Source organism: Salarias fasciatus, chromosome 3 (genome assembly GCF_902148845.1).
Source record: "Salarias fasciatus chromosome 3, fSalaFa1.1, whole genome shotgun sequence".
NCBI lineage: Eukaryota > Metazoa > Chordata > Actinopteri > Blenniiformes > Blenniidae > Salarias > Salarias fasciatus.
This window is the reverse complement of record NC_043747.1, coordinates 29,062,604-29,080,663: the sequence shown is the minus strand read 5'-3', so window position 1 is coordinate 29,080,663 and position 18,060 is coordinate 29,062,604. Positions and strand designations below refer to the sequence as shown.

At 53.7% G+C, this 18,060-nt stretch overlaps 3 protein-coding genes across 3 annotated transcripts; 1 reads left to right on the top strand and 2 right to left on the bottom strand.

The window, feature by feature from the left end:
* Positions 1–1,023: 1,023 nt before the first annotated feature.
* LOC115382864 (F-box only protein 41-like) lies at positions 1,024–6,762 on the bottom strand. Its single transcript, XM_030084806.1, has 15 exons — positions 6,607–6,762; positions 5,826–6,410; positions 5,643–5,722; positions 5,479–5,551; positions 5,173–5,295; positions 5,059–5,108; positions 3,807–4,024; positions 3,530–3,747; positions 2,467–2,582; positions 2,208–2,360; positions 1,967–2,052; positions 1,760–1,888; positions 1,483–1,641; positions 1,261–1,376; positions 1,024–1,095 (listed from the first exon to the last, which is right to left on the bottom strand). Exons 1-15 carry the CDS (start codon positions 6,760–6,762, stop codon positions 1,033–1,035), a joined length of 2,325 nt encoding a protein of 774 aa, XP_029940666.1. The 3' UTR covers positions 1,024–1,032.
* Positions 6,763–9,110: 2,348 nt separating this feature from the next.
* LOC115408928 (early growth response protein 4-like) lies at positions 9,111–10,462 on the bottom strand. Its single transcript, XM_030119889.1, has 2 exons — positions 10,319–10,462; positions 9,111–10,182 (listed from the first exon to the last, which is right to left on the bottom strand). The coding sequence occupies exons 1-2, from the start codon at positions 10,452–10,454 to the stop codon at positions 9,134–9,136; spliced, it is 1,185 nt and encodes a 394-aa protein (XP_029975749.1). The 5' UTR covers positions 10,455–10,462; the 3' UTR covers positions 9,111–9,133.
* Positions 10,463–15,459: 4,997 nt separating this feature from the next.
* Positions 15,460–17,976, top strand: cyp17a2 (cytochrome P450, family 17, subfamily A, polypeptide 2). The gene is given in 9 exon segments (XM_030084791.1): positions 15,460–15,505; positions 15,508–15,578; positions 15,664–15,802; positions 15,920–16,149; positions 16,265–16,351; positions 16,490–16,699; positions 16,773–16,942; positions 17,296–17,399; positions 17,711–17,976. Coding segments are annotated over 9 exon segments (1,323 nt in total).
* Positions 17,977–18,060: the final 84 nt, after the last annotated feature.

Here is an 18,060-nt window from a genome sequence, read left to right as displayed (position 1 = left end):
TTTTGTGTGTAGTTCTGTGTGTGTGTTTTTGGTGTGTAGTTCTGTGTGTGTTTTTAGTGTGTAGTTCTGTGTGTTTTTGGTGTGTAGTTCTGTGTGTGTGTTTTTGGTGTGTAGTTCTGTGTGTGTTTTTAGTGTGTAGTTCTGTGTGTGTTTTTTGTGTGTAGTTCTGTGTGTGTTTTTGTGTGTAGTTCTGTGTGTGTGTTTTTGGTGTGTAGTTCTGTGTGTGTTTTTAGTGTGTAGTTCTGTGTGTGTTTTTGGTGTGTAGTTCTATGTGTGTTTTTAGTGTGTAGTTCTGTGTGTGTTTTTGGTGTGTAGTTCTGTGTGTGTTTTTGGTGTGTAGTTCTATGTGTGTTTTTAGTGTGTAGTTCTGTGTGTGTTTTTGGTGTGTAGTTCTGTGTGTGTTTTTGGTGTGTAGTTCTATGTGTGTTTTTAGTGTGTAGTTCTGTGTGTGTTTTTGGTGTGTAGTTCTGTGTGTGTGTTTTTGGTGTGTAGTTCTGTGTGTGTTTTTAGTGTGTAGTTCTGTGTGTGTTTTTGGTGTGCAGTTCTGTGTGTTTTTTGTGTGTAGTTCTGTGTGTGTTTTTGGTGTGTAGTTCTGTGTGTGTGTTTTTGGTTTGTAGTTCTGTGTGCGTTTTTAGTGTGCAGTTCTGTGTGTTTTTTTGTGTGTAGTTCTGTGTGTGTTTTGGTGTGTAGTTCTGTGTGTGTGTTTTTGGTTTGTAGTTCTGTGTGCGTTTTTAGTGTGTTGTTCTGTGTGTGTGTTTTTGGTGTGTAGTTCTACATGTGTGTTTTGGTGTGTGTGTGTGTGAGTCTTCAGATCTATGGCTTCTCTATCGCTGGACTCCGGGGTCTGGCTGGAGGTTCAGGTGTGACAGAGTGAGGCACTGGACTGGTGGACAAGGGACTGAGGGAGGTACTGGCAGACTGGTGGACCGGGGGACTGAGGGACTGGGGGACTGAGGGACTGAGGGACTGAGGGACTGGTGCACAGGAAGACCAGTGGACTGGAGCACAGGACTAGTAGACTAAGTTCTGCAGTCAGGAGAAACCTTCAGCTTTGACCTGCAGGACGTCACAGAGACCTGGACGGGTCTGCAGGACCTGAAGAAGACAGACACACAGGGTTCAGACCCCCAGACCCAGACCAAGACCCAGACTCAGACTCAGACCCAGACCCAGACCCAGACTCAGACCCAGACCCAGACCCAGATCCAGACCCAGACTCAGACCCAGACTCAGACCCAGACCCAGCAGGACGCCACAGACCTTCAGGGTGTCCAGGATTTCTCTGAACAGCTGTTGAGCTTCTTCACTTTCCGGATCTTCAAAGTAATCTGAGGCCGAGACCTGGACCACCAGAGTCCGCAGGTCCTGACACACACCTGCACAGAGAGCACGTCAGTGTGTGTGTGTGTGTGTGTGTGTGTGTGTGTGTGTGTGTGTGTGTGTGTGTGTGTGTGTGAGCGTGTGTGTGTGAGTGTGTCTCACTGTGGAAGTGCAGGACAGCCTGTCCGCTGACTGGAGTGTGTGTGAGGACGAGTGTGTGCAGCTTCTTCAGGCCGGCGGCGCACAGCTCTGTCGCCGCCTGCAGGCCAAGGTCGGAAATACACTCCAACTCCAGCACCTGCAGGTCAGAGCAGCTCCGCACTACACACACACACACACACACACACACACACACACACACACACACAGAAGACACTTGATTTGACTGCAGCAGTTCCAACAGGAATCTTGATCCGTCTATGTCTTGTCCGTCCCTCACCGGCAGCGACCAATCCCGGAGTCCCACAGCCGGCCCCGCCCACACTGAGCGTGTGGAGGCGTGGCCAGCAGCGGCCAATCATCTGCAGGCAGCGGTTGGAGAAGCGGGTCGGCTGCCGGCTGAGAGGAGGAAGAGAAAGACTTTACTTTGAAAGGTCAGGGAGGAAGTGGCCATGTGGGCGGAGCTTACTCACTGACCCGGCCGCGGCCGGCGCCACCTGCAGGCTGCGGAGGCTCCTGCAGCCGGCGCCCAGGGCCCAGAGAACCTCCGGACCGGGAGGGTCGGTAGAACTCCTGCAGGTCAACAGGTCAACGAGACAGTTAACCAGCAGGTTAACGGGTTAACGAGACAGTCAACAAACAAAGGTTAATAAACAGGTAAACAGTCAAGTAAACAGGAGAACACTCAGGTCAACAGGTGAACAGGTGAGGAGCGGCCCGGTACTGACCGGTACCGGAGGCTGAGCAGGTTCCGGCTGTAGCAGCTGATGAGCCACAGACAGCGATCGGTCACAACGTGAGGACAGTCAGAGACGGAGAAGGACAGCAGACTGCCCCCTGCTGCCCGGAGGACCGCCTCCAGCCCCGCCTCCACGCTGCCCCTGCACACACACACACACACACACACACACACACACCACGCTGGTCATCTGTGTGCGTGTGTGGTGTGTGTGTGCGTGCGTGCATGTGTATGTGTGTGTGTGTTACCGGATGGTCCTGAGGTAATCTTCTCGCGTCTCGTCATTTCGTCGACTTCGAGGTTTCAGATTGTTGAGAACAATCGACTGAGTCTGAGTACACCACTGAGAGAGAGTACTGAGGAACTGCACACACACACACACACACACACACACACAGGACAAACAACCACACCAGACAAACACACATGAGACATAATCATGGGTTACTGATGAAGATGATAGAGGTGAGGATGATGGAGGTGACGATGAGGATGATGAAAATGAAGATGATGAAGATAAGGATGATGATGCTGAGGATGATAAGGATGAGAATGATGAAGGTGAGGATGACGGTGGTGAGGATGATATTTAGGATGATGAAGGTGAGGATGATGCTGAGGATGATGACGATGAGGATGATGGTGAGGATGATGAAGATTAGGATGATGAAGATGAGAATGATGAAGATGAGGATGATGCTGAGGATGATGCTGAGGATGATAAGGATGAGAATGATGAAGATGAGGATGATGCTGAGGATGATGAAGATGAGGATGATGCTGAGGATGATAAGGATGAGAATGATGAAGGTGAGGATGACGATGGTGAGGATGATAAAGGTGAGGATGATGCTGAGGATGATGAAGATGAAGATGATGCTGAGGATGAAAAGGATGAGAATGATGAAGATGAGGATGATGCTGAGGATGATGAAGATGAGGATGATGCTGAGGATGATAAGGATGAGAATGATGAAGGTGAGGATGACGATGGTGAGGATGATAAAGGTGAGGATGATGCTGAGGATGATGAAGATGAAGATGATGCTGAGGATGAAAAGGATGAGAATGATGAAGGTGAGGATGACGATGGTGAGGATGATGCTGAGGATGATGAAGATGAGAATGATGAAGATGAGGATGATACTGAGGATGATGAACATGAGGATGATGCTGAGGATGATGAAGATGAGAATGATGAAGATGAGGATGATGAAGATGAGGATGATGCTGAGGATGATGAAGATGAGGATGATGTAGAGGATGATGAAGATGAGAATGATGCAGGTGAGGATGATGACGGCGCTCCACCTCGGTGGACACTTGTCCGTCCTCCAGGCGGAGGCGGGTCCAGACCGCCGGGTGCCGAGCGACCATCCTCCAATCAGAGCAGACCTCGGCGGCGAGCAGCAGGGAGCGCACGTCCAAATAAGGGAAGACACAGAAGAGCCCCGCCCTCAGCCGCAACGTCTCCGCCCCAGGCCGCAGGTTACCATGACAACGGGGGGACCACAGGGAGGAGGAGACACCTGGGGAGGTGTTAGTGTGTGTGTGTGTGTTTGAGTCACTGTGTGTTTGTGTGTGTTACCTGTTCCTGAAGTGTGTGATCTGGGAAAGATGAGTTTCCTCATCTCAGCACTGCTCCACAGGTCCTGCTCCTCCTCCTGCTCCTCCTCCTCCTCTTCCTCCTCTTCCTCCTCCTCTTCCTCCTCTGTGCTGTGGTGGCGGAGGTGGACGCTGCTCCATGTTCTTCCCCAGCCTCCTCCATCCTTCCACTCCAGAGACATCGTCCTCCCAGTCAGACCACTGAGGGAGGAACAGCCCCGTGGTGCGTTCAGGTACCTGCAGATGCACTGCTGTGGTGCGTTCAGGTACCTGTAGATACAATGCCGTGGTGCCTTCAGGTGCCTATGCTGTGGTGCGTTCAGGTACCTGTAGATACAATGCTGTGGTGCGTTCAGGTACCTGTAGCTACACTGTGCTGTGGTGCGTTCAGGTACCTGTAGCTACACTTTGCTGTGGTGCGTTCAGGTACCTGTAGCTACACTGTGCTGTGGTGCGTTCAGGTACCTGTAGATACACTGTGCTGTGGTGCATTCCTGTACCTTCTGCTGTGGTGCGTTCAGGTACCTATGCTGTGATGCGTTCAGGTTCCTGTGCTGTGGTGCGTTCAGGTCATAGATTGTATATAAATGGACAGACCTTTCGTGACGTCACCCATAGAGTTCCCAACCGCTGCTCTGAAGACTTTACCGAGTCCAGCAGGACGTCTCCGCATTGAATATTTGAAACCGGATGTAAATGTGATTGGTCCAGCCCGTCACGTGACCGCATCACGTGGACAGAGGAGGCGCTGTGATAGGGCGATTTATGCAAAACTTTAACTCGTAATATAAAATCAACAGATGATTTATGTGAAAACCAGAGTCTGGTGAAGCAGCAGGTTCTAGAAACTAGTGATGGAGACCAAAACATGTCCTGAAACCGGAGCTTTATATGTTTATTTGCACTCTGAAAATCAGCATGTTTGAATGGGTTCCAATGAGACCGGGGCTCTTTTTGAAACCAGCATCATCGCCCCCTGCTGGAATCTCTCTGGAATTACAGCTTTTTTGCACTTCCACATTATCTTCATGTTTTATAAGCGGAGGTTGGCGCCTGGTTCAGGTACCTGTGCTGTGGTGCGTTCAGGTACCTTCTGCTGTGGTGCGTTCAGGTACCGGTGCTGTGGTGCGTTCAGGTACCTGTGCTGTGGTGCATTCAGGTACCTGTGCTGTGGTGCGTTCAGGTACCTGTGCTGTGGTGCGTTCAGGTACCTGTGCTGTGGTGCGTTCAGGTACCTGTGCTGCTGTTCCTCCGTCCTGTAGTTTCCTGACACGCTGTAGCTCCTCTGCAGGAAGAAGGAAACGTTGAAGGAACAGAACACGGGAGACGCAGGAACCGTGATTCCGAACCCGGTTCCAGAAGGTTCCCTCCACCTTGTGCGTGATGATGTCATCGTCCAGGCTCCGCCCCCCTCGCAGCAGCAGCAGCCGTTCCGCCCGCTCGGCCCGTTCCAGCAGTGCCTCGATGAAAACCTGCGTCAGAAGCACAGTCCTTCAGCACAGAACCTCAACAGCAGACGGACCCCTCAGAACCTGAACAGAACCTCAACAGAACCTCAACAGAACCCAGCAGGACCCATCAGAACCCAGCAGAACAGAACAGAACCCAGCAGGACCCATCAGAACCCAGCAGAACAGAACAGAACCCATCAGAACCTGGAGTCGGGACTTGGCCTCGGCCTCCTTCTCAGCCGTCACTCTCAGGAACAGATCAATGTTCTCCATCTCCCTGGAACACACACACAGTCAGAGAGTGTGTGTGTGTGTGTGTGTGTGTGTGTGTGTGTGTGTGTGTGTGTGTGTGTGTGTGTGTTCCTCACTCTTGTCTCTGTCTCAGTTCTTCTTCCTTCTCAGACAGCTGGTTCTTCATCAGTTCCATCATCTTCATCGCTGCTGAGACCTGAAACAGGAAACAGGAAGAACCCTGAGTGGAGGCAGCATGCACACACACACACACACACACACACACACACACACACACACACACGCACGCACACACACACCTGTCTGGACAGGTACTGCGCTCTGTCCTCCACTTCCTGCTTCTGCTGCCTCAGCCGCTCTCCGCCCCGCCTCTGCTGCTGTAGCTCCGCCTCCTTCCTCTGTAGCCCCGCCTCCATCCGGTGTAGCTCCGCCCTCAGGCGCCCCGCCCTCCGGCTGAACCGCTCCTCCAGCTCCGCCCAGGACCGGGCCACCCACCGGTCCAGTCCCAGTCCCAGGCGCTCCTCCAGGCCCGGACCCACATGGACCAGGAGCCTGGAACCAGGGACCAGCGGCCCCCCAGGGACCAGCGGCCCCCCAGAGACCAGCGGCCCCCCAGAGACCAGTGACCCCCCAGGGACCAGCGGCCCCATTCTGGGGATGGGGTCCAGGGAGTCGGGCAGGGCCAGGACGGTGGGGGGTCTGGGCCGATTCAGGGGTCTGAACAGGTTCCCCAGCAGCTGAGCAGAGGCGGAGGATGAAGCCAGGTCCAGGAAGGCCAGCGGTGGGGGGGCGCCACGTGGCTCCAGGTCCAGGGGGGGGGTCCGGGTCCTGGGCGGTCCGGGCAGTGGGAGCAGGGTTCCGGGTCTGGAGCTCTGGACCCGAGCCTGAGAGGACAGCAGAGGTTAAAGAGACCCTCAACATCTGGACCAGGACCCCGGAGACCCTGGTCCAGCTCCAGAGGACCCGGGTTCTTCACCCAGAGCCACAAACTCCAACCCCAGGACCAGGACCAGGACCAGGAAGTGAGCCTGGTCCAATCAGAACACCGGGAGAACGAGGAGAAGGTGGAGAACAGGTTACCTGAGAAAGAAGCAGCAGCGTGTCGTAGGAGTGACGGCTGACCAGGTGAGCCCGGAGCTCAGGTACCGACGAGAACCGCAGAACGTCGCCGCAGCGAGGGCAGAAGAGGGGCGGGGCCAAGGAGGAGGAGGAGGAGGAGGAGGAGGAAGAGGACATGGTCCACCGGGTAGAGGAGGCGCTGCTCCCTGCTGCTCTCTGCTGCTCCCTGCTGCCCCTGCTGGTAGAGGAGGCGCTGCTCCCTGCTGCCCCCTGCTGGTAGAGGAGGTGCTGCTCCCTGCTGCCTCCTGCTGGTAGAGGAGGCGCTGCTCCCTGCTGCTCCCTGCTGGTAGAGGAGGCGCTGCTCTCTGCTGCTCCCTGCTGGTAGAGGAGGCGCTGCTCTCTGCTGCTCCCTGCTGCTCCCTGCTGCCCCCTGCTGGCGGAGGGGGCGCGGTGCTCCTGTGAGGAGGCAGGAGCAGAAGTGGGTCACTGAGCTGCATAATTCAGCAGGAAGACGTGGGAGCGCTTGATTCGTCCTCCCTGACGGCCGACGGAGGAGTTTAACCCACGGATGGATGAGCAGGAAGAAAGAAACGCCATGTGAGCTCCGCTCCTCCTCCTCCTCCTTCACCTCCTTCACCTACTCTCACCCAGGTGACCCTCGGTCGCCATGGTAACAGATTTGAGGTTCCTCGTGCTTCTATAAACTTTGCTCCAGTTCAACTTTAATTCTTTAAAAATGTGGGAAGTTATTAAAAATCTATCCATCTCATTTTCAGGCTTCCTGGAATAAATAATACATTAAAAATCTTTCTGACAGCAGAGATAAAAGCGGAGCGTCTCCCACCTGTCCTCACACTCGCGCGAGCGTCACGGTGACGTCTCCCCGCGCGGCTGCGTCCCTCACGTCGTGCAGATGCTCCGTTCCCATGGCTCCCCCGGTTCCCCCGGTTTCCCGCGCAGGGTTTGGCTCGGCGGTTCCGCTCGCCGCTCCGGTGCCGCCCGGTGGCTTCCGGCTGTCTCCGGTCCGCGCGCGGAGGCAGCGAGGCTTCGGCTCGCACGTGCGCGTGCTGCTGATGACGTAGACATCATGTGACGTGTCAATCTTAATTATTGTTTTATTTCACACCGGAAATCTGCATTTTGAATGTATAATTTTAATTTAATTTAATTTAATTTAATTTAATTTAATTTAATTTAATTTAGAAATAAAAGCATCTCATTAATTTCCCTTTTAAGTCATTTAAAGTAACTTCATCAAAATAAACATATGAACATGTAATGATAGGGTTTACTTTTATTATGACCATTGTGACTAATTATTTTTCAGTGTCTGGAGAACTTATTTTGTTTATAATTTATGTATTTATTAGTTCATTTATTTTCTAAATCATACTTAGTTGTTTTCATTGTTCAGATTAGATTCTATAATTTTTACCTTTTGATGTTTTTCCATTTATTTATTGATTATTTTGGCATTTAATTTTCAGTTTTTATTTAATTGTTTGTTTATTCACTCCACTGATAACTGACTGTTGTATTTGTTTTTCAGCTGTTCTTTTAACTGTTTTAACTTTGACCAGGTTAAATATAAAGATAATAAAAACACATTTGTTCCATTTGTGTTTGCTGTTTCCTCTGATTCAGTTTAGCAGAAAGTGAAGGACGTTTGAGTTCATAAACTAAACTACCTGGTTGTGCTTCCAGCTGATAGAAGGTTAAAACACTCGCCTGGTAAACAGTTCATAACTAGTGGGTTGGTGCTGGGTGACTCAGCTCGGGTAACTAGTTACTAGTTACTGTGGCTTTATGTAATGGAGTTAGTTAGTCAGCAAGTTTACAGACAGTAGAGGATGCTGTTACCGTGGCAACGTAACCAGACAGAGCTAACAGGTTGTCGTTGCTGTTGAAACCTGCAGGGATGATGAAGATGATGGCGATGAAGCTCAGTAAACAGAACGCTGTTTGATTGTTTGTTTGTTTATTGACAGCAGCCTCCATGCAGAATGAGGTCACAGGACTACAAATCCCACAATGCACCGGTGCGGTACAGTCAATTGATAGAAAAGGTGACACACGGAGTTACAAATAGATCCGGTTGGAACCGGTTTGAACCGGCGCGGCACAGAGGTAGACGAGCCTCTAGAAAAATAGAGATATGTTACAAACACCGAGTCAAATATAAAGCTCTGTACAGAAAAATATCCAACAGCACATTCCGACGTCAACATTCACGGAGTCGCCTCCTCATGCACCGAAATATGATACACCGTCCAGCAGACCAGCAGAGGGCTCCACTGAGCTGCTCCAGGTCCGGAAAGTCCTCCAGAGTCCTCCAGAGTCCAGCACCGGGACCACCCGGCCGCCTGAGCCCCGCCTCCTCCGCCAGGCCCCGCCCACAGCACACCTGACGGGCTGGAGGCGCGCATGCGTCAAAATCCGGACATCAAAAGTCCCCTGAACGCCGTGACGTCACAAGGAGACGTGTCCCCTGACGTTATTTTAAAACTTTGCACATAGCGGGAGCGCGCCCGCAGCTTGGGTTGTTTTTTTAGACGCCAGGCGCGTTCAGGGCCAGAGAGTAGGCGGCCATCATCTGTGCGCGCAGCTGCTGCTTGACGTGCACGCGCCCGTGCCTCTTCCTCTCGTCGCTGCGCGCGAACCTCTTGCCGCACACGTCGCAGGAGAAGGGCTTCTCCCCGGTGTGCGTGCGCGTGTGCGTGGTGAGGTGGTCGCTGCGGCTGAAGCTGCGCGCGCAGATGGCGCACTGGAACGGCTTCTGGCCCGTGTGGATGCGCACGTGCCGGTTCAGCTCGTCCGAGCGCGAGAAGCGGCGCTCGCAGCCGGGCACGGAGCACGGGAACGGCTTCTGCTTGGCGCCGCCGCGCGCGGACCCTCTGCGGCCGCCGCGCGCCGGCTTGGGGGCTGCCGCGGCGGCCGCGTGCGCGGCGTTGACCACTGGGAACGCGCCCTGCAGGAGGGAGGAGAGCAGGTGCGCGTCCAGGGTGGAGGGGAGGTCTCCGTGCACGAGCTCCGTCTTGATGAGCGGTCTGTTGATGACGTAGCTGCCGGTGTCCCCCCCGGTCCCGGGGGCCGCGGCCACGCGCAGCCAGTCCTCCGGGGGGCCCGCGGGCCTCAGCTCCGCCTGCGCCACCTCCGCGCTCAGCAGGGAGTCGATGAGCTCCGCCACGTCCAGCGGCGGCTCCGCCAGGCAGTCCGGGAACGGCGCCGCGCTCCCGCCGCTGCAGCCCGAGCTCACGAACTCAGTCTTCACCACCACCGGAGCGGGGGCGGCGGCGGCGGCGGCGGCGGGCGGAGGGAGGCGGGAGGAGGCGGAGGCGGAGGCGGAGGAGTCCTGCTGCTGATGCTCCATCTCCGTGCAGATTCCCACGATCTCCGTGATCATGTTGAGGATGGCGTCCGCGGTGCTGCTCAGCCCCGCAGCCTCCGGCTCCGGCACCGGGACCGAGACCGGGACCGGGACCGGCTCCGGGAAGAAGCCTCCGGTGTAACCGAGCGACGGCGAGAGCGTGTCCGAGGAGCAGTCACTGAAGTCCGAGAAGAAGTCCGAGTCCGAGGCGTCCGTCCCCGGAGAGAAGACTGAGGAGGAGGAGGAGGAGGAGGAGGAGGAAGAGCAGTTAGTCCATTGCATAATGTGTGTCAGTCTGCAAAGCACACGCACAAGCACACACACACACTCACTCACACACACGCGCACCCCGGTCCCGGTACCTACCGTGGCAGATCGGGGATCCTGCCTCGCTGGGACTCGAACCCTCCGCACTGTCCCCGCTGCTGTCCACGCTGTCCACCCACGCGCTGCACGCGTCCTCAAACTCCGACATGAAGCTGTCCTCGCGCTCCAGAAGCATGGTGCGTGACGAGAGAGCAAACAACAACAACAACAACAGGTCCAGTGGCTCCGGTACCGGGGCTCGGTTCCGCTTCGGCGCTGCAGGTCGGAGGATGCTCGGCTGCCTCCAGCTCGCGGCTTTTATATCCTCCGTCTCCTTGGTAACTCCCGGCGCGTCCTCATTGGTCCGGGCCGGCGCGAGGGATTCCCCCCGCCGCGCGCTTCGTAGCTGCCCAAACATGGGCCGCTTCCGGCCGTGACGCGGCGGAGTCCCCGCACCATATAAGGAGCGGCGGCAGAGCCACGTCCAGGCGCGAGGAGAGAGGGCTTCCCTCCACTGCGGCAGCGCCGGGAACCGGGGGACCGGGGGAGGTTACACAACCGGGGGAGAACCAGGAGAACCGCCAGGAACAGCGCTCAGCTGCTCCGGTTCAGAGCAGCGTGAGGCCAGGGAACCGGAGCACCACCGGAGAACGTTATGCAACGAGCAGAACCAGCGGAGAACGCAGTTCAGTTCAGTCCCAGCAGGTTCAGCTTCAACACGCCACCAGGGAACCGGAGAACCGGGAGCGTTATGCAACAGGAGAACCTCTGAGGAGCCAGAAAAACCACAACTCATCTGAATCCCAGCAGGTTCTGATTAATTCACACCTGGAGAACCTGGAAGGCCGTGCAAAAATGAAACGGAGCAAAGGGAGAAGGTTTGGAGAACCGAGTGAGAACATGAACAGCATGAGACCTGACAGGTCAACGTGCTGACCTCCACCGAGACCCCAGACCCCAGACCCTGGACCCCCGTGTGGCTCCACAGACTGAACCAGCAGGATGAACTGATCCCCAAACGTTCCTCCAGAACCTGGTTTACTGCAGGACGGCGGAGACGGAACAGAGTCTCTCATGATTCTCTCAAATTATTCATGTTTGTTTTTCAGCATTCAGTCGAAACATGCTTTTCCTCAGCTGATTGCTAAAAGGGGGGCCGAAGCCAGGATCCTGTTTGAGACCATTAACCCCGTGATCAGTTCCCCAGGGAGCAGGCCAGTCCAGTCTAGTCCACCCAGCCCAGTCCAGTCCGCTATGCAGACCGTCTCTCTGCCTTCACTGATAAAACGGGGACAGAACTGAACGGTCCTGCTGATCTCAGGTGGAGGTCTGGACTCCGGCCCTCCTCCCCTCCCAGCTCTCCTCCGCTTTGAGGAGATTCCTGACCCTCAGACTGTCTTTTGAAAAGCTGCTCTTGAGACGCCGGTCCAGACCTCCACCTTCAAAATGCTGAAGTGCACAAAATCTGTAATTCCGGGGAAATTCCAGCAGGGGGCGATGATGTTGGTGTCAAATAAAGGCTGGAACCCATGAAAAATGCTGATCTTCACAGTGCAAATAAACACATAAAGCTCCTGGTTCCAGACCAGGTTCTGGTCTACATCTCTAGGTTCTGGTTCCAGAACCTGTTCTGAGACTCTTCTTGACCAGACTCTGATTTTCACATAAATCATCACTTGATTTGATTTTATGAGCTAAAATTTAGCATAAATCAGCCAATCACAGCCCCTCCTATGTCCACTGATATGGTCACGTGACAGGCTGGACCAATCACATTACATCTGGTTTACAGAGTTCAGCATGGAGACGACCTGCTGGACTTGCTGAAGTCTTCAGAACGGGATTTGGGAACGCTGCGGGAAACGTCAGGAAAGCTTCATCTCAGTGAAACCGTGTAAATAAAGTTACTACTCTGATTACTTTCTACTGTCGGAGGATAATCTGACCAGGATCTGAGGATCCGGTTCCTCAACCATCCCACTGAGGACATCGCTGTAGAATTTTGGTTCAGGAAAGTTTTATGTTTGCCACAGAAACAGCCGGAACAACGAGAACCATGCAGTTCTCATGTTGGTCCACTAGCTGGTGCTGCTGTTACCTTCAGTACTGAAACACGGAGAACAATACACTGTAAACACTAACAGGAGAACACGGAGAACAGCACACGGTCACAGAGATGAGACACATCAGCCTAAAGGTCACTAAAGGTCACAGAGACGAGACACATCAGCCTAAAGGTCACAGAGATCAGACACATCAGCCTAAAGGTCACTAAAGGTCACAGAGATGAGACACATCAGCCCAAAGGTCACAGAGATGAGAAACTTTAACCTAAAGGTCACAAAGATGAGACACATCAGCCTAAAGGTCACTAAAGGTCACAGAGATGAGACACATCAGCCTGAAGGTCACAGAGATGACACACATCAGCCTAAAGGTCACAGAGATGAAACACATCAGCCTAAAGGTCACTAAAGGTCACAGAGATGAGACACATCAGCCCAAAGGTCACAGAGATGAGAAGCTTTAACCTAAAAGTCACGGAGATGAGACACATCAGCCTAAAGGTCACAGAGATGAGACACATCAGCCCAAAGGTCACAGAGATGAGAAACTTTAACCTAAAGGTCACAGAGATGAGACACATCAGCCTAAAGGTCACTAAATATCACACATATGAAACACATCAGCCTAAAGGTCACAGAGATAAGGGACTTTAACCGAAAAGTCACAGAGATGAGACACATCCACAGAGATGAGACACATTAGCCAAAAGGTCACTAAAGGTCACAGAGATGAGACACATCAGACTAAAGGTCACTAAAGGTCACAGAGATCAGATACATCCGCCTAAAGGTCACAGAGATGAGACACATCAGCCCAAAGGTCACAGAGATGAGAAGCTTTAACCTAAAAGTCACGGAGATGAGACACATCAGCCTAAAGGTCACTAAATATCACACATATGAAACACATCAGCCTAAAGGTCACAGAGATGACACACATCAGCCTAAAGGTCACAGAGATGAGAAGCTTTAACCTAAAAGTCACAGAGATGAAACACATCAGCCTAAAGGTCACTAAAGGTCACAGAGATGAGACACATCAGCCCAAAGGTCACAGAGATGAGAAGCTTTAACCTAAAAGTCACAGAGATGAGACACATCAGCCTAAAGGTCACAGAGATGAGACACATCAGCCCAAAGGTCACAGAGATGAGAAACTTTAACCTAAAGGTCACAGAGATGAGACACATCAGCCTAAAGGTCACAGAGATGAGGGACTTTAACCGAAAAGTCACAGAGATGAGACACATCCACAGAGATGAGACACATCAGCCAAAAGGTCACTAAAGGTCACAGAGATGAGACACACCAGACTAAAGGTCACTAAAGGTCACAGAGATCAGATACATCCGCCTAAAGGTCACTAAAGGTCACAGAGATCAGACACATCAGCCTAAGAATGTGTCATAGGCCATTTGTCAAACTTGATAGTGTCCTGTTGTCATGGAAACAGGTTCTCCGTTCTGTTCCTGGATCCTTCCTTCACCAGCCTCGATGAAGAACCTCAATGTTCTCCTGTCCAGCGAACTCCAGGGTTGACCTTCTGGTTCTGACTGGCTGAGGGATAACAGTTCCTCTCCTCTGATTGGCTGAGGGATAACAGTTCCTCTCCTCTGATTGGCTGAGGGATAACAGTTCCTCTCCTCTGATTGGCTGAGGGATAACAGTTCCTCTCCTATGATTGGCTGTGGAGGTTTTGTGTTGGTTTTTTTTAAGAGAAAAATAATCTGCATGTACACATCTCGCCACACAGCTCCAGACTGAGCTTTACAAGAACAGAGAACCTGTTCACAAAACACACAACTACAGAGTGTTCCTGTGCTCAAACCTCCTCCATGGAGGATGAGCGAGGCAGCAGCAGACCAGAAGAGACAGAAAGAGAGAGAGAGAGAAGAGCAGAGAGGAGGGGGAAGCTGGAAATCAGAGAAAAAGAGAAAGACTGAAGAAAAGAAAGGGAGCACACACAGCTGGCTCCCTCTTGTGGCCATAGTGGGAATAGCACCTCAACTTTACCTGTTCTTCTCCTGCTTCTCCTCCTGTTTCATGAGTTTCACCTCCTGCTTCTCCTCCTGCTTCACCTCCTCTTTCACGCGTTTCACCTCTGCTTCACCTCCTCCTCCAGCTGGTGTGACGCTGTGGAGGCGGTTGCCATGGCGCCGAGCCGCCTCCTCCTCGTCCTGCGGTGGAGATGAGGACGAGGAGGACGAAGACGAGACGTTTGTGTCGTCTGCTGAGTCCTAAAATAACACAGAGAGAAACCGGTCCAGGACCAAGACCTGGTCCAGAAGCAGGACCAGATACAGAACCAGGTGCATGATGAGAACCAGGCACAGAATCAGGAACAGAACCAGATACAGGGGCTGATACAAGACCAGGTCCAGGACCAGGTCCAGGTCCAGGAGCAGATCCATGTTATTTTTTACTGTATATAATAATTAATTAATAGTTTGTTGATTTGTTTTCTGAGGTTAAAATGACGTTTATCCTCTTTAAGGTCGTCGTGGTAACCAGATAACGTGAAGGTCTGTGGAGATAAACACACACACACACACACACACACACACACACACACACACACACACACACACAGCAACACCACACCTGACCTTTGACCCCTCCAAGGTCTCCATTTCACTTTAAAGCTGTGACTCCTCTGACGGGCTTCACTCGTCCTCCTCCTGCTCCCCCTGCCAGACATGTTCTCCTCCTCCTCCTCCGCCTTCCTCCCTCCGCTCTCTCCCTCCCTCCTCCTCCTCCTCACGGTCATCTTCCTCCTCCTCGCTCACCGGCTGTTCCTCCAGGCTGCGCCTCCTCATCCTCGGACCTCCTTACCGTGCCTCCCGTGGATCCCCGTCCTGGGCAGCCTCCCCTGGCTGGGAGGAGGCCTCCCCCCCCACCTCCTCTTCACCCGGATGGCCCACCGGTGAGAACACAGCGCCTCCTCTTCCTCCTCCTCTTCATGTCTGTATGATTGGGGTCCAGACACCACTCCCTGTGGAACTCCATAGCTCTGTTGGTCCTGAGCTGAACAGTTTTGTGTGTGTGTGTGTGTGTGTGTGTGTGTGTGTGTGTGTGTGTGTGTGTGTGTGTGTGTGTGTGTGTGTGTGTGTGTGTGTGTGTGTGTGTGTTCCAGGTATGGCCCGCTCTTTGCGCTGCACCTCGGCCCCCACTACACCGTGGTGGTGAACGACCACCGTCACGCCCGCGAGGTGCTCCTCCAGAGGGGGCGGGACTTCGCCGGACGCCCCAGCATGGTGACCAATGAGAGCGCTGCCGTGTCGCCCCGCCCCCTGCTGGGCCGGCTCTGAGTGACAGCCATGTGTTGTGAATGATGTGTAGGTGACCACCGACCTGCTGACCCGCGGGGGGCGGGACATCGCCTTCTCGGACTACTCGCCGCTCTGGAAGCTCCACCGACGCCTCGTCCACGAGTCCTTCACGCTGTTTGGCGAGGGGACGTCCCGCCTGCAGGACATCGGTACTCTGATTACTCAGGAAGGATTTTGTGTTCCTCTGAGCTGCGCCTAGCTTTGAGGCTAAAGGAGTTAGCTTTAGAGCTAATACTGTTAGCCACATTTCAACATTCCGTCTCCAGTTTTGTCCGAGGTGGACGGCCTCTGTGCTGAGCTCCTGTCCAATGAGGGGCGGGGCTTCGACCCAAGTCCCGCCATCACCCGGGCAGTCACGAACGTGGTGTGCAAGCTGGTGTTCAGCGCCACCTATCGCCACGGCGACACCGAGCTGCAGGAGGTGATCCGCTACAACGACGGCATCGTTCAGACCATTGCCAGAGGAGGCCTGGTGGACATCTTCCCATGGATGAAGGTGCAGCTCTGGACCCGAACAGGCCCCCAGACCCCGAGGGCCATGGTCTGAGGTGGTGTGTCTCTGAGGACATTATCTGGAAGGCGTCCACTAACAGCCTCCATCTGTCCTGCAGGTTCTACCCAACAAGTCCCTGAGGAAACTGAAGGACTGTATCGCTGTCAGAGATCGGCTGCTGACTCGCAAACTGGAGGAGCACAAGGTACCGAAGAGCACAGCGCCCCCTACTGGCAACAGAACCCACGAACCGAAGGAACCTCACCACGTTCTCCCACTGGAAGAGTTCATACGCATTCAGAACGAGGTAAATGTTGTTCCTGACCCTGACATCTGCTTGCAGGCGTCTCTGAGTGATGGCGACCCCCGTGACCTCCTGGAAGCCTTACTCAAAGGCCAGGCGGGCAGCACGGGGGGTCAGAGGTCATCAGAGGCTGGGGGAATAACAGACGACCACGTCCTGATGACAGCGGCGGAGGCATTCGGAGCCGGAGTGGAGACCACGTCCACCACGCTGCTTTGGATCCTGGCCTACCTGCTGCACCACCCCGAGGTAAAACCACCTCTGTCCAGTCAGACCCACCACCTGGGGGAGTGGCAATGAGGCTTAGCCCCGCCCCCTGCAGGTGCAGGAGCGTGTGCAGATGGAGCTGGATGAGCAGGTGGGCACTGAGCGGGCGGTGGGCGTGTCGGACCGTGGCCGGCTGCCATACCTAGACAGCGTGATCAACGAGGGCATGAGGATCCGGCCGGTCAGCCCAGTCCTGATCCCCCACACCGCCTTGACGGACAGCAGGTACACCAAAACCAAGACCATGAGGGACAGCAGGTACACCAAAACCAAGACCATGAGGGACAGCAGGTACACCAAAACCAAGACCATGAGGGACAGCAGGTACACCAAAACCAAGACCATGAGGGACAGCAGGTACACCAAAACCAAGACCATGAGGGACAATAACTTGACTTAAACCATGACCAAATCCAGTGACCCAGATGGATCTTGGTTTTAATTTTGGTGGGTTCACCAGCAGGTACAACAAAACCAAAACCATCACTGACAGCAGGCACACTGAATCCCAACTGTGACAGACCAACCAGAGCAGAACTCTGGACCACGTCCTGAAGCAGGCTCTTTGTCTCCCACAGTATCGGAGGACACGCCATCCGCCGTGGGACTCGAGTCCTGGTCAACATGTGGTCCATCCACCACGACCCGCGAAATTGGGACAAACCGGACCTGTTTAACCCAGGTAGCGTCAGTACGGTCCCGTTTCTGTGACGTCCTACAGTCAAAAACAAGCGGCTGAGAGTTTAAAGAAGTACAAATCAAACTTCAGTCTGAGAAAATATTTGAAAATCTTATGATGAAATATATGATTTTCTACAAATACAAAAACAGCTCATCTCACTAAGAAAAATTAGGGTTGTTGTCCAACTGTCCAGTAGTTAGTGGTAGTTGTGTGGTTTTAATATTTAATGGTTGATACGGCTGTACTTTATTGACCTGGTCCACTCTACTGATGTGTCCGCCATCTTTCTTCGCGCTGCCCCATCATTGCAGATCGTTTCCTTGGTGACCGGGGTCAGCGTGTGGCGCCCTCCTGCTTCATGCCGTTTGGGGCGGGGCCTCGGGTGTGCGTGGGCGAATCGCTCGCCCGGCTGGAGCTCCTCCTCTTCCTGTCCTCTCTGCTCCAGCGAATGAGCTTCCGGCGCCCAGACGGGGCTCCCCTGCCCAACCTGCAGGGGCGGCTGGGCGTGGTCCTGCAGCCGCTACCTTATAAGGTCACAGTTACTCCGAGGGCGGGGTGGGAGGGCGTGGCCAAATGAGGAACAAGAGGGTGTGGTTTTGAGAACCTGAAAACAATCAAAAGCGCTTCACCACCATCTGTGTTCAATAAACCCACAAAGCAT